A 15,903-nucleotide genomic window follows, 5' to 3' on the forward strand; every position below is an offset into this window, starting at 1 on the left:
GTGGCAGCACCAGCAGAATAGTGAGTGCAGCTCTGGAGTATAATACAGGATATAACTCAGGATCAGCAATGTAATGTATGTACATAGTGCCTGCACAAGCAGAATAGTGAGTGCAGCTCTGGAGTATAATACAGGAGGTAATTCAGGATCAGCAATGTAATGTATGTACTTAGTGCCTGCACCAGCAGAATAGTGAGTGCAGCTCTGGAGTATAATACAGGAGGTAATTCAGGATCAGTAATGTATGTACACAGTGACTGCACCAGCAGAATAGTGAGTGCAGCTCTGGAGTATAATACAGGAGGTAATTCAGGATCAGTAATGTATGTACACAGTGACTGCACCAGCAGAATAGTGAGTGCAGCTCTGGAGTATAATACATGCCATTATTGTATTCCTGGAGTCGCTGTGGATCTTTCCCACGTTTTATCACGTTCTGTACTTAGAGTTTAGTGATTGACAGCTGTGTCAGTTGCCATGGCTACTGATGAAGCGACGTCTCACGTAACGCGGGAACAGACGCGGTTTTAATCTGACCAATCAGCGGTGTCACTATAAGTCACGTGGATAGACTTCGAATTACTCTTAAAGTGGCATTATTTTTCTAACACACGTCGAACTACAATACCCGGTGACCAGCGGCGCCGCTTTAAGGAATACTGTATTACGTTGTGTAACCTGTAGGGGGCGCCGGGATACCGCGGCTGGAGGTTCCTTTCTCTGCCGGAGCCTGAGCTCGGAGTTCCCCGGGGATCGTGAGGCGGGAGCCGGAGGGGCTGCGTGCGAGGTTCCGGGGGAGTAAGGACAGGTCCGTGTATGTGTTATGTACTGAGCTCCCGGACACGTGTCCGCTCCTGGCCCGGTGCCTGCTGGGTAATCATTAAAGGGCTTATCCGTCTGGATCATCGCAGGACGTTTATATTGTCCTATCAGTCTTTGCGGCCAAAGCTGAGTGATATCCAGCATGGCGGCGTCCGGGCCTCCACCGCGGCTCTGCTCCCGGGAGTCTGGTGCCGGGGAGACTCATGGCATATGTACTGGTGGACTACAACTCCCAGCGTGACGGTGTCCCTGGGAGGTGCAGTGCCGCGTCCGGGGCGACGGTGACACGATGCCGGCCTGTGTCTTACAGATGGTGACGTCCAGAGACTGGAAAGAAATAATAGAAAATGTCCGATCGCCTGGAGGAGCTGCGGAGTCTGAACAAGGCTCTACTGGAGAAGCTGAAAGTGAACCGCGAGGAGCTGAAGACGCAGCGATTCACTGACCGCAACATCACAGTGAGATTATCCCTCATATATCCCCTGTACTACTCCAGAGCTGCACTCACTATTCTGCTGGTGCAGTCACTGTGTACATACATTACTGATCCTGAGTTACCTCCTGTATTATACTCCAGAGCTGCACTCACTATTCTGCTGGTGCAGTCACTGTGTACATACATTACTGATCCTGAGTTACCTCCTGTATTATACTCCAGAGCTGCACTCACTATTCTGCTGGTGCAGTCACTGTGTACATACATTACATTACTGATCCTGTGTTACCTCATGTATTATACTCCAGAGCTGCACTCACTATTCTGCTGGTGCAGTCACTGTGTACATACAGTACATTACATTACTGATCCTGAGTTACCTCCTGTATTATACTCCAGAGCTGCACTCACTATTCTGCTGGTGCAGTCACTGTGTACATACATTACTGATCCTGAGTTACCTCCTGTATTATACTCCAGAGCTGCACTCACTATTCTGCTGGTGCAGTCACTGTGTACATACATTACTGATCCTGAGTTACCTCCTGTATTATACTCCAGAGCTGCACTCACTATTCTGCTGGTGCAGTCACTGTGTACATACATTACTGATCCTGAGTTACCTCCTGTATTATACTCCAGAGCTGCACTCACTATTCTGCTGGTGCAGTCACTGTGTACATACATTACATTACTGATCCTGAGTTACAGGATTATACTCCAGAGCTGCACTCACTATTCTGCTGGTGCAGTCACTGTGTATATACATTACTGATCCTGAGTTACCTCCTGTATTATACTCCAGAGCTGCACTCACTATTCTTATTGTGCAGTCACTGTGTACATATATTACTGATCCTGAGTTACATCCTGTATTATACTCCAGAGCTGCACTCACTATTCTGCTGGTGCAGTCACTGTGTACATACATTACATTACTGATCCTGAGTTACAGGATTATACTCCAGAGCTGCACTCACTATTCTGCTGGTGCAGTCACTGTGTATATACATTACTGATCCTGAGTTACCTCCTGTATTATACTCCAGAGCTGCACTCACTATTCTTATTGTGCAGTCACTGTGTACATATATTACTGATCCTGAGTTACATCCTGTATTATACTCCAGAGCTGCACTCACTATTCTGCTGGTGCAGTCACTGTGTACATACATTACTGATCCTGAGTTACATCCTGTATTATACTCCAGAGCTGCACTCACTATTCTGATTGTGCAGTCACTGTGTACATACATTACTGATCCTGAGTTACCTCCTGTATTATACGCCAGAGCTGCACTCACTATTCTGCTGGTGCAGTCACTGTGTACATACATTACTGATCCTGAGTTACATCCTGTATTATACTCCAGAGCTGCACTCACTATTCTGATTGTGCAGTCACTGTGTACATACATTACTGATCCTGAGTTACCTCCTGTATTATACGCCAGAGCTGCACTCACTATTCTGATTGTGCAGTCACTGTGTACATACATTACATTACTGATCCTGAGTTACATCCTGTATTATACTCCAGAGCTGCACTCACTATTCTGCTGGTGCAGTCACTGTGTACATACATTACTGATTCTGAGCTATATCCTGCATTATACTCCAGAGCTGCACTCACTATTCTGCTGGTGCAGTGTACATGTTTTGTATTGATTGTGTGCCCTGATCCGGCTGTTGTATGGTTGGGGTTCAGGATTGTTCTGCTGTTTCTAGGTCGCGCCGTGTGCTGCTCGTTGCTCGGGGTCACAGTTGTGATTACACAGAATTGTGCATTACCTGTAGGCTCACAGATGAATGCGGCGTCCGGGCTCCAGAGCTGCAATCCGGTGATTTTCTGGTGACTTTCTGTGTCATAATTGTTATCAGGATTGTAGTGCTGAATTCTGACATTTCGGGAAAGCTGCCTCTGCCCTCATTATCACATACTGAGTAAGAAGACAGTAAATTAATGTCTGCTGGGGTCTCCATGTCCCATGTGATCCAATAGTAGCCAGCAGAATTGTGAATGCTGCTCTGGAGGTATATTCTAAGCTGTTCCTGTGAGTTGCTCCCTTACCATGTCCCTATAGAGGGCTACAAGTAGAGGCATCAGATAGAAAAGCAGCTTATAAACACTGATAACAGAGAACAGCAGCTGCACCACAAATGCAGGTTATGTGTATTGGATCTTGCATCTTTCTTCATGTAGACCTGCAAACCCAAAACGACACTGGCCGGATGTGGGAGAAGTCAGGATCCAGCTCTGCAGACCTCGCGGGGTTCATCCTCCGCTGCCAGGAAAGCCCTGTGTCCCCCCAAACCATCCTGTCCTGGGGGGCCTCATCCACTCGGAGCGTCCATGGTGACCCTTGTGGGGTCCGGTCGAGGGGTGCACTCTGCTCTGGACGTTATTAGGGTGCGCTCTCCAGTGAAACGCATCAGCATCCTAAACTCCACAATGATTGACCCCAAATCCGACACTTCGGGGGACACGATGGATTTCCCTCCTCAGTATATGGACCGGTTAGAGGATGACGGGAACCTGCGGAGCAAAGAACAGAGGACCCCAAAATCTATTCTCCTGACACCGAACCGAAGCTCCAAGGTAATGACTCCAAACGAGTGGTCGCACCCCCGTCTGTCGATTCAGGGGGCTCCTCTGTTGTGACCGAAATGTAGGAATTCATTACCCCCCTTCTGATATTCTAATATGGCCGCCATCACAGGTGGGACCATGGCTGTCACCCTACTTTCCCAAGATCCTGATCTTAACACCCTACATTCCAGGGATCCTGATCTTGTCGCCCTACATTCCCGAGGTCCTGATCTTGTCGCCCTACATTCCCGGGGTCCTGATCTTGTCACCCTACTTTCCCGGGGTCCTGATCTCGTCGCCCTACTTTACCGGGATCCTGATCTTGTCGCCCTACATTCCTGGGGTCCTGATCTTGTCGCCCTACATTCCTGGGGTCCTGATCTTGTCGCCCTACATTCCCGGGGTCCTGATCTTGGCGCCCTACTTTCCCGGGGTCCTGATCTTGTCGCCCTACATTCCCGAGGTCCTGATCTTGTCGCCCTACATTCCCGAGGTCCTGATCTTGTCGCCCTACATTCCCGAGGTCCTGATCTCGTCGCCCTACTTTCCCGGGGTCCTGATCTCGTCGCCCTACTTTCCCGGGATCCTGATCTCGTCGCCCTACATTCCCGCGGTCCTGATCTTGTCGCCCTACATTCCCGGGATCCTGATCTTGTCGCCCTACATTCCCGGGATCCTGATCTTGTCGCCCTACATTCCCGGGATCCTGATCTTGTCGCCCTACATTCCCGGGATCCTGATCTTGTCGCCCTACATTCCCGGGATCCTGATCTTGTCGCCCTACATTCCCGGGATCCTGATCTTGTCGCCCTACATTCCCGGGATCCTGATCTTGTCGCCCTACATTCCCGGGATCCTGATCTTGTCGCCCTACATTCCCGGGGTCCTGATCTTGTCGCCCTACTTTCCCGGGGTCCTGATCTTGTCGCCCTACTTTCCCGGGGTCCTGATCTTGTCGCCCTACTTTCCCGGGGTCCTGATCTTGTCGCCCTACTTTCCCGGGGTCCTGATCTTGTCGCCCTACTTTCCCGGGGTCCTGATCTTGTCGCCCTACTTTCCCGGGGTCCTGATCTTGTCGCCCTACTTTCCCACGGTCCTGATCTTGTCGCCCTACTTTCCCACGGTCCTGATCTTGTCGCCCTACATTCCCACGGTCCTGATCTTGTCGCCCTACTTTCCCGGGGTCTTGATCTTGTCGCCCTACTTTCCCGGGGTCCTGATCTTGTCGCCCTACTTTCCCGGGGTCCTGATCTTGTCGCCCTACTTTCCCGGGGTCCTGATCTTGTCGCCCTACTTTCCCGGGGTCCTGATCTTGTCGCCCTACTTTCCCACGGTCCTGATCTTGTCGCCCTACTTTCCCACGGTCCTGATCTTGTCGCCCTACTTTCCCACGGTCCTGATCTTGTCGCCCTACATTCCCGGGGTCCTGATCTTGTCGCCCTACATTCCCGGGGTCTCGATCTTGTCGCCCTACTTTCCCGGGGTCCTGATCTTGTCGCCCTACTTTCCCGGGGTCCTGATCTTGTCGCCCTACATTCCCGGGGTCCTGATCTTGTCGCCCTACATTCCCGGGGTCCTGATCTTGTCGCCCTACATTCCCGGGGTCCTGATCTTGTCGCCCTACTTTCCCGAGGTCCTGATCTCGTCTCCCTACTTTCCCGGGGTCCTGATCTCGTCTCCCTACTTTCCTGGGGTCCTGATCTTGCAATGATAAAGGTAGAAGACGTCTGACAACTCTGGGGCCTGTACTGGTGCTTGCAGTAGTTGTCAGACCTCTTTCCTGGAAGCAGACACGACTCTCCGGCCGCTCTCTGACTGATTTTTCTGGTGAAGACGCTGATGTTCTGTGTGATTTCAGCTCTTGGAGCGTTTCCTGTTAACGAGCTCATATCACACTTTCAGGGTTATGAATGTGATTAGTGCTTTAACCCTTTCTTTCCCCGGGGAGCTGTGCTGGTGACAGGAGCCGGGGGAGTGCAGTGCCCCTTTAACCCTTCACGCCGCGCTATAGCTCTGGTAAATCTGTCCCTATGCCTTTAAATCCCATTTCTCCCCAGAGCAGTCCTGCGTCTGTCACTATCAGTGCGCTGCAGCTTTAAGGCCGAGGTATCAGCAGTTGCATTGAGTGATTTGCAGGCAGGCGGGGGGCCGACGTGACTCATTCTGGGGTCTCGCTCTCATTCTGCAAATACTGACTAAGACTTTCCTTCTCAGAAATGACGGGGCCCCGAGCGGCCGCCGATCTCCCCCTGACATTAGAAGGTCACTGTCGCTTCTTCTTGCAGAGAGATTTGGGGCGCGTCACCTTCCTGTGCGATGATGAGCCCCCTTCCCTGGAGCCACGGTGGTCTTCTCGCCCGCTGCTGGGATATGACTGGATAGCGGGTCAGTATGTATGGACAGAACTAGCGCCACCTCCTGAGGACCAGTTATCGGGGGTCTATAGGAAAAGGCGCCACCCCTGCCCACAGGCTGTGCCTGGTACTGCACCCTGTCTCCAATCACTACAGTGGTGCTGAGCTGCAGTACCTGACACAACCTATGGGCGGGAGGGGCGCCAGTTCACTATGGCAAAAAAAAAAAAATTGTCCATGGTGGGAAGAGGTTACTACAATCTATATGTTTCCCCCTTTACTACCATTAACCCTCTCTTCTCCAGGACTCTTGGAGGTGAAGTCCCCCATCACCAATAAATCTGACCAGTTTTTCTCAGAGATCAGTGAATTCCGCCGCGTGAATCGGGAGGAGTGTGCCCACGAGTATTTTACAGAGTGAGTCCATAGTGGTGAATCAGGTGTGCAGCGATGGGGGCGCTGTTGCATTGCTGTCTATGGAAAGTAGGTCCCTGCAGCAATGGTGAGAAGTGGTACTGCAGGTAACGAGAAACAAGATTTCTCTGGAATTGCCTTGCAAGCAATTTCCTCGTCCTCCTCACTCAGGCAACGGAGACCCATTGTTATTAGTCACGGTCTGACATTTGCCTCCTATTATCAGATCACTCCTGATCGGCTCCGGTTATACATGCTCTATATTTGGGGAATTACATTTTTAAGCAATTCTCTACTATGTATAAGAAATGATTGTCTCTTCAGATCCGGGGTCCAGGACTCGTCGGTAGAAGATCTGGACATCTCGATGGACACTCATCAGTGTGAGGACACTTTTTGCAGCTTTTAGAGGGGAGTATCTGGAGGGCGCTCTGCTCACAGCTGCCTTTCCGTTTCTGTGTATCAGGTGTATACTGCTACCGAGTGAATCAGCGACTGTTTACATCCCCGGTGGGTGCAGAACCTGCGTGTCCCGTGTGTAAGAAGCGCCGGGGCGGACGACACGTCTTAGAAGAGCCGGCGTTTATCCGGTGGGTGAACTGTCCCCTCGCCCAGTACAAGGCGCTGTGGGAACACTGGAGGTGACGGGAGCGGAAACGTCTACAACCAGGGATATTATATACAAAATAAAGCCACTGGGTATTAAAAATCTGCTGCCGTTCTGTGTTTGCAGCTCCTGTGCAGACGTATGAGTTGCCGTGGATACAGGCGACATCATCCATGAGAAATAGCGCACAGATAAAGGTTTAATTAGCCACATCGGTCAGCAGAGGAGCTGTGTACACAAAACGGGGAAGGGTTTTCATAAAAACTATTTGCAAAATTTCTATTTTAATGTGTGAAAATAATATAACAAATGCAAAGGTGCAGATATCCGGGAATGTATTGTCCATTCTGATTATCTTGGGAGTCATGTGGTGGGATGGATCCTCACAGATAACCTGGTTCACAGGTGTACCGGCCCTTTAAATGTCTGTGCAGGAGCCTTGTCATGTTCTTAGCCTCCTGTGTTTTAGGGTGAGCATCCCCCGTAGCACGCTGCTCCCACCGTACAAGTACCGGGCGCACAGGAGGAAAAGCTTCGACCCCACGGACAGCCTCGCCCTGCCCTCGGTAAGTCGCCTCCGGCCGTTCCCTGTGGACTCTAAATTTTCAACGTTAATGGGATACAGCCATTTATTTTTTGTAGCGTGCATTCTGTCTTTCTGAAGACTTTCCAAGATCTGTTTCCTGTCAGTGAATGGAAACTTTCTACTATACAACCGGATGCTGCAGGTGCAGTAGTAGAGCTGCAGATCCAGCGGTGCCTCAGGTCCAGTAGCACTGTACTGCAGGTCAAGCAGTGCTGACGATCCAGCGGTGCCACAGGTCCACTGGTGCCTCATAGGCAGTGGTACTGCAGGTCCAGTGGTACTGCGCTACAGGTCCAGTGGTGCCGCAGATCCAGTAGTACTGTACTGCAGGTCCAGTGGTGCAGTACAACTGGACGCTGTAGGTCCTGTGATGCTGTATGTCAAGTAGTGCCGCAGGTCCAGTGGTGTCGCAGGTCCAGTGGTGTCGCAGGTCCAGTGGTGTCGCAGGTCCAGTGGTGCCGCAGGTCCAGTGGTGCCGCAGGTCCAGTGGTGCCGCAGGTCCAGTAGTGCCGCAGGTCCAGTAGTGCCGCAGGTCCAGTAGTGCCGCAGGTCCAGTAGTGCCGCAGGTCCAGTAGTGCCACAGGTCCAGTAGTGCCACAGGTCCAGTAGTGCCACAGGTCCAGTAGTGCCGCAGCAGCTTATGTCAATGTTTTACGATATTTGATTTGTTTGTTTTTTTTTCTCTAGAGCTTCTCATACAGCCAGATCATCAGATCTCATACTTTGCACTGACGAGGGGCAATCACCCCTAAACACCGTGTTTGCAAATTGGGGTTCTGATCTGGCATAAATCCTATGTCATATGAAAAGGCTCGTTAAAGGACCACTTTTGACTTTTAGGATTGCTACTTGCAATAGGCGGCGCTAGAGTTAATCTCCTTCCTCCCTGAAAAGACAATTTGATTCTTTTTTTTTAGCATTGTTTAGCCGGATGGGAGAATTCTGTGCCGTCCTGCGACCTCAAAGTCACCAGTCTGGACCTGAAAACCTCGACTGAGCCAAAAATGATGACTCCACCCAGAATCGTGAGCGCGGTAAGAGAATGCGCCATTAATTTCCCCGCGCAGCTTCTCCACTAGGGGGCGCACTTCTCATGTGATTGCTGCTGACGCCTCCTAAATTCCTCTATCCCCAGGACGCTTCTTCGTACTTCGCGTCACGGGCGACGTCTGACAATCTGCTGAACCTGTCCCGATCCATCGCCTTCCATCACAGGAACGTTAAGTAAACGGAAAACCACCTCCAGAGCCGGACCCGCGCCCATCGGATATTACCCGACCACCCAAAATATATTCCCAAAAACCCACATTAGACGTTATAATAAGCTCTGACACTTTGTAATAACATCGAGGCAGATTCATTCAGGCAGGTCTGCTGAGGCGCTGCCCCTTTAATAAATTCGCACCTTCACTGATACATTGTAACAAACTATCAGACAGGAGAGAGGTTTGTGCTGCTTATGTACGTTACTCATAGAGAAATGCTTAGTTTGGATACAAAGTACCAAATACTCTGCTGTGAGAAGTATCAGGTCTGCATCAAACAATGGCATTGTTTTTAGTCCAGTTTTTGTCTCCCTTTATTCTATATGATGTTTCTCTGCTGATGGCCGGGTGCAATGATCTCACCCGCGCGGTATAACCGGACCTGTGGGTGCAGGAAGCAGCCATCAATCGCTTCTTTAAAAGGAAACCCCAGGATGGGAACAATGTTGTCACTTTCTTCCAAAAACAGCGCCACCTCCATCAGCAGGTTCTGTCGGGTACTGCAGCTCCATTGGCTTCATAAGACACTATATAATATGTGACTTTCTATAAGTATTAATCTACATTTCCGTGCTTTCTACACTTTGTGGTGATTGTTACATTTAGATTTTTCATATTTGTCTGTAACAGTTTTTATATATTTTTAAATTTTGAAATAAAAAAAAAGTCCAAACTTGTGATCAATTTCTCAAAAACTTTTTCAGAAAAGTCAAGAGACACAAACGTATTAGTTTCCCTGTGGACGGGCACGTGTCCGGGTCACACCGCTCTGGATGCTCATCGTGGCGTGTGACCGGCTGGGCCTTCCATACGACATGTGACGGGCAGCGCCTCCTGCTGGGCGTGTGACGCTGACACCATTGCTTTGTGATTGCCTTTAGTCAGCGTGACATGTGCCGATCTGTCAGATCATAGGGATTTTACTACACGTCTCTATCCACATGGACCAGATTTTAGCTCAATTTGTGCCCAGAAAACCAAAAAAAAAGATAATTAGCGCCATTAGGAAACACTGGCAGATTAGAACTTAATTGGGCCGATCCACATATGCGTTGGCGGCAGCGGTGAGCACTGCTCATCTGCAGCAGAAACCCAAACTTCTGACATAAAGTTTCCATATACAGTACATCTCTCACAAAAAGTGACTCTTCCAGTCTCTCTGTGTCTCTGTACAACCTGTTAGTGACACTCTAAGCTCAGTGGCGACTTCTCTGCCTTTCTGTGACTCTTCCAGTCTCTGTACAACCTGCTGGTGACACTCTGTGACACTTTACGTTCAGTGACCTCTTCTCTGCTTTTCAGTGGCTCATTCAGACTCTCTGTGTCTCTATACAACCTGTTGGTGACACTCTAAGCTCAGTAGCCACTTCTCTGCCTTTTTGTGACTCTTCCAGTCTCTCCGTGTCTCTATACTACCTGCTGGTGACACTCTGTGACGCTTTAAGCTCAGTGACCACTTCTCTGCTTTTCAGTGACTCTTCCAGTCTCTCTGTGTCTCTGTACAACCTGCTGATCACACTGTGACGCTTTAAGCTCAGTAGCCACTTCTCTGCCTTTTTGTGACTCTTCCAGTCTCTCCGTGTCTCTATATTACCTGCTGCTGACACTCTGTGACGCTTTAAGCTCAGTGACCACTTCTCTGCTTTTCTGTGACTCTTCGTCTCTCCGTATCTCTGTACAACATGCTGGTGACACTCTAAGCTCAGTGACCACTTCTCTGTCTTTCTGTGACTCTTCCAGTCTCTGTACAACCTGTTGATGACACTCAGTGACGCTTTAAGCTCAGTAGCCACTTCTCTGCTTTTCAGGGACTCTTCCAGTCTCTATGTGTCTCTGTACAACCTGCTGGTGACACTCTAAGCTCAGTGACCACTTCTCTGCCTTTCTGTGACTCTTCCAGTCTCTCTGTATCTCTGTGCAACCTGCTGATGACACTCAGTGACGCTTTAAGCTCAGTAGCCACTTCTCTGCTTTTCTGTGACTCTTCCAGTCTCTCTGTATCTCTGTACAACATGCTGGTGACACTCTAAGCTCAGTGACCACTTCTCTGCCTTTCTGTGACTCTTCCAGTCTCTCCGTATCTCTGTACAACCTGCTGGCGACACTCTAAGCTTAGTGGCCACTTTAGTCTTTGTTAGGTGTCGTCTTGGTCTCATGATGTCAAAATGTGATCAGCGTGATGAGGAGGACTGTAAATACTAATTTTAACGGAACCCCAAAATGTATTGGGGGATTCATGGATCAAACACCTGTAGTGATTTTGCCATTAAGCTCCTTGTTAGAGATTAGCAACTTGTGCAAAAAGTCCTGACACATTGAACAGTTGGACATGAGCATCCAAAAGATTAGAGAAGGTCACATTAACTTCACCTGAAAAGGTCAGAGGTCTTTGTAGGATCCTCTATAAATTTCACCCGAAAGCCGAATATCCTAACTTTTAGTGAGTCTTGGGTGATATATGTGGAGATATAGGAAATCTGTAGAAGAATCTGCGCTTGTAACACTCGGACGTCACGGCAGATTTCACCGCTCCACATTAAAAGGAGTTAAAATCTGCAGCAGAATTTTGGAGCGCTGCTCTGCAGGTTCGTTTTTTCGGGCAGAAGACTTCCACAAAATATCAGATTAGTTCAAAATTGGATTTTCCATTTGCAAATCCACAGCATTTCCATCCCGCGAGAACGAAAGTAAAATTAAAGTGTTTGTCGTCCCATTCATCTTTTCTGCTCCTGGAAAGTTGGGTGATAATTCGAGTGCACGGCGTTAGACTTTCCAAAGCATTGGCACTCTACTTTCCCAGGCTCCTGTACAGATCCTGGAGATAGCAGGATTGCAGCACTAGGCAGATGTGCCATTCAGGTCCCCGGGAAAGCTGGGTGATAACTGCTGCTGGAGCGATCTCATCAGACGGTTGTCAGTGCAGCTTTTCTAAACCCCGCAGCCTTATCGTCATTAATACTGGGGGAGGGGTGGGAATAGTAATAACCCAGAAGCGCTTTACAGGAAACAAATAGAAAAGTCATGTTCCTAGAATCCGCCGCTTTCTGTTCTACTCGTTCATTTGGTCGTTTTATCTTTTTGCGTAAAATCATCCAGTAAATTCAGAGTCTGCAGCTCCCGTAAATGGTGCGCAGCCGAGAACCTGCGACACACTGTATATGCCATGTATTAGGGAATTGCATTGTGAGCAGTTTCCCTATAGGAGATGGAGAGAAAGTGGCGATTCCCTGGATCCAGCTGCAGCTTGTAGTCACTACGACTCCCAGCATGCGCTTTCAGTGTCTGGCATTGTGTGTGTGCGTGCACAGGGTGGTATGTGTATTCTTCAGCGGAGTATGCAGATTATATCGTGGCATCACATTATGTTATATGTAAGGGACACTGTCATTATCCCTGGCGGTGGCTCCTTTGCCGCTGCCGATTCTTCTCTCCCTAATAAGTCGCTAGTATATTGTGACTTTACTGTAATATTCGCGGCTCCTGTTTACTGCTGTGTGTTAACGGCATGGTGCAAATTTAGATCTAACCCCCCCCCCCCCCCCAATAAAAAAGGTGGACCCGTGTTCATCCACACCACCGCATTATCCACTGGCTGCAGTGATTTCGGCTCAGAGCGTCGATCTCCGGTACCGCCAATAGAGGGAGGCCGCGTCACTGGTATGGGGCCCATAAGTTGGGGAGGGCCGGCGGCCCCATAGAAGATGTCGGTACATCTGAGGCTCCATTATATTCCTCTGATGAGACTTGTTTGGGGTCCGTCTGCGGTGGGATCCGAGGGCGGCCATATGTGCAGCGTAACGATCCGGCCCATTACGTGTAAGCGGGGGCGAGTGCAGTGACGACAGAGGGGATAAGATGGCGATATCTGCGCACTGCCGGAGGAGCAGAACGAGGGTCCTGGAAAGTGTCTGTGGGGGTGGGAGACGTCGTACATCGGCTTCTACGTCACGATGTTTTCTCACCCTGATGTGACATGAATCGTCAGCTCTGGAGCCGAGTCCCCTTCATGTGCCGCCCCCTCCCTCCACCTACAAACCCGTGCCCTTTTCATGGCAGACGGCACGCGGCTCTCACTGAACAGGTGAAGTCCCCGAATCTCACCGACCTTTACAGGAGCCGATGCCGTGCCCCAGACAAAAACACAACGAATAGTCATCTGGGCGATAAATGGACCGGACGTGAAAAGTTCAGCGCTCCTGAGGTCTTACCTCCATGTCTGCCGCTCTCTGCGCTCCACATTGCTATGGACGAGGGACCGCCCGGCCGGCCATTATCCATGTCAACCATCTTGGCACTCATTGGCAGTGTTATCTGTCACCCAGTCACTCAGATTCTCCTGCCCCTCCATTAGATAGGACCTTTGTCATTCAAAGTGTGAGGACCCTCCCCAGCCCCCCTCACCATGCAGAGACATTGTCCTCTCCCCAGCCCCCCTCACCGTGCGGAGACATTGCCCTCTCCCCAGCCCCCCTCACCGTGCGGAGACATTGCCCTCTCCCCAGCCCCCCTCACCGTGCGGAGACATTGTCCTCTCCCCAGTCCCCCTCACCGTGCGGAGACATTGCCCTCTCCCCAGCCCCCCTCACCATGCAGAGACATTGTCCTCTCCCCAGCCCCCCTCACCGTGCGGAGACATTGCCCTCTCCCCAGCCCCCCTCACCGTGCGGAGACATTGCCCTCTCCCCAGCCCCCCTCACCGTGCGGAGACATTGTCCTCTCCCCAGTCCCCCTCACCGTGCGGAGACATTGCCCTCTCCCCAGCCCCCCTCACCGTGCGGAGACATTGCCCTCTCCCCAGCCCCCCTCACCATGCGGAGACATTGCCCTCTCCGCAGCCCCCCTCACCGTGCGGAGACATTGCCCTCTCCCCAGCCCCCCTCACCGTGCGGAGACATTGCCCTCTCCCCAGCCCCCCTCACCGTGCGGAGACATTGCCCTCTCCCCAGCCCCCCTCACCGTGCGGAGACATTGTCCTCTCCCCAGTCCCCCTCACCGTGCGGAGACATTGCCCTCTCCCCAGCCCCCCTCACCGTGCGGAGACATTGCCCTCTCCCCAGCCCCCCTCACCATGCGGAGACATTGCCCTCTCCGCAGCCCCCCTCACCGTGCGGAGACATTGCCCTCTCCCCAGCCCCCCTCACCGTGCGGAGACATTGCCCTCTCCCCAGCCCCCCTCACCGTGCGGAGACATTGCCCTCTCCCCAGCCCCCCTCACCGTGCGGAGACATTGCCCTCTCCCCAGCCCCCCTCACCGTGCGGAGACATTGCGCTCTCCCCAGCCCCCCTCACCAAGCGGAGACATAGCCCTCTCCCCAGCCCCCCTCACCGTGCGGAGACATTGCCCTCTCCCCAGCCCCCCTCACCGTGCGGAGACATTGCCCTCTCCGCAGCCCCCCTCACCGTGCGGAGACATTGCCCTCTCCCCAGCTCCCCTCACCGTGCAGAAACATTGCCCTCTCCCCAGCCCCCCTCACCGTGCAGAAACATGGCGGACTGCAGGCAGGCAATGGCCTGTACACGATCAGCCACGACATTAATACCCCTGTATACACATAACACACTGAATTTTGCACGGCCACACTGCAGGACATTGCACGGCCACGCTGCAGGACATTGCACGGCCACGCTGCAGGACATTGCACGGCCACGCTGCAGGACATTGCACGGCCACGCTGGAGGACATTGCACGGCCACGCTGAAGGACATTGCACGGCCACGCTGGAGGACATTGCCCGGCCACGCTGCAGGACATTGCACGGTCACGCTGGAGGACATTGCACGGCCACGCTGCAGGACATTGCACGGCCACGCTGCAGGACATTGCACGGCCACGCTGCAGGACATTGCACGGCCACGCTGAAGGACATTGCACGGCCACGCTGCAGGACAATGCTTCATCACTCTGCAGAACATCACTCTTTAGGACTTCGACTCATCACTGCAGAACATCGCCCTGTCACACTACCTCCACCGTTTTGGCTTCTTCCCAGTTTGGGTCAGGCAGGACTCCACCAATTATAAGAAGCTTTACCTCCTCTTCCATTGTGCCCCGCTTTGGCACTATCCTGGAGTTTTGCTACCACAGTGCCCCTTCCCCTTTAATATCCTGACCCTGCTGGGAATTGGCGCCTGAGGTCTCGCACTTGTCCGGCGCACACTGTACGCACTGTACGAGAATCTGCACCCACTCAGTTTCCTTTTCCTAGACAGTGGTTGATGTCACCGCCGCAGCTGAACTCTCACTCATTTCCAACACAACAGCAGCAAATGTGAGACTACAACTCCCAACATATCCCGATAAGGGCAGATCAGCTGGGTACGGGGGACCCTGGGCGAAGAAGTAAACGTTCTCAGCCGCTGGGAAGCAAAACCCAAACAGCAGCATCAGGAGCGGTCAGTGCAGAGAACACCGAGGGACAGCGGTCCAACACCAAGGGGCCAGCGGTCCAACACTGAGGGGCAGCGGTCCAACACCAAGGGGCCAGCGGTCCAACACTGAGGGACAGCGGTCCAACACCAAGGGGCCAGTGGTCCAACACCGAGGGGCCAGCGTTGCGACACCGAGGAACAGCGGTCCGAAACCAAGGGACACTAGTACTAAACCAACATACAGCGGTCCGACACCGAGGGGTCAGCGGTCCAACATCGAGGAGCTATCAGTCCGACACCAAGGGGCCAGTGGTCTGACTTGAAGGGACAGCAGTACGACACCGAGGGGCCAGGGGTCCGACAGTAAGGGACAGCGGTCCAATACTGAGGGGCCAACAGTCTGACACCAAGGGACAACAATCCGACACCGAAGGACAGAAGTATAACACCACCGTACAGC

At 51.8% G+C, this 15,903-nt stretch overlaps 1 protein-coding gene across 1 annotated transcript; it reads left to right on the top strand.

Moving 5' to 3' along the window:
- Positions 1-695: 695 nt before the first annotated feature.
- On the top strand, positions 696-9,771 carry MIIP (migration and invasion inhibitory protein). Its single transcript, XM_075329116.1, has 10 exons — positions 696-808; positions 1,133-1,280; positions 3,462-3,857; positions 6,134-6,233; positions 6,508-6,619; positions 6,941-6,999; positions 7,083-7,206; positions 7,693-7,789; positions 8,727-8,843; positions 8,945-9,771. The coding sequence occupies exons 2-10, from the start codon at positions 1,170-1,172 to the stop codon at positions 9,035-9,037; spliced, it is 1,209 nt and encodes a 402-aa protein (XP_075185231.1). The 5' UTR covers positions 696-808; positions 1,133-1,169; the 3' UTR covers positions 9,038-9,771.
- The last annotated feature ends 6,132 nt before the right edge of the window (positions 9,772-15,903 follow it).

The sequence above is a fragment of the Anomaloglossus baeobatrachus genome, chromosome 11, assembly GCF_048569485.1.
Source record: "Anomaloglossus baeobatrachus isolate aAnoBae1 chromosome 11, aAnoBae1.hap1, whole genome shotgun sequence".
In the NCBI taxonomy this organism is placed as follows: domain Eukaryota; kingdom Metazoa; phylum Chordata; class Amphibia; order Anura; family Aromobatidae; genus Anomaloglossus; species Anomaloglossus baeobatrachus.

Coding starts and splice junctions, on each gene's coding strand:
- MIIP (XM_075329116.1), top strand. CDS start 1,170: ATGTCCGATCGCCTGGAGGAGCTGCGGAGTCTGAACAAGGCTCTACTG. Junction 1,281..3,461: donor TCACTGACCGCAACATCACA/GTGAGATTATCC, acceptor TTCTTCATGTAG/ACCTGCAAACCCAAAACGAC. Junction 7,000..7,082: donor CTCGATGGACACTCATCAGT/GTGAGGACACTT, acceptor TCTGTGTATCAG/GTGTATACTGCTACCGAGTG.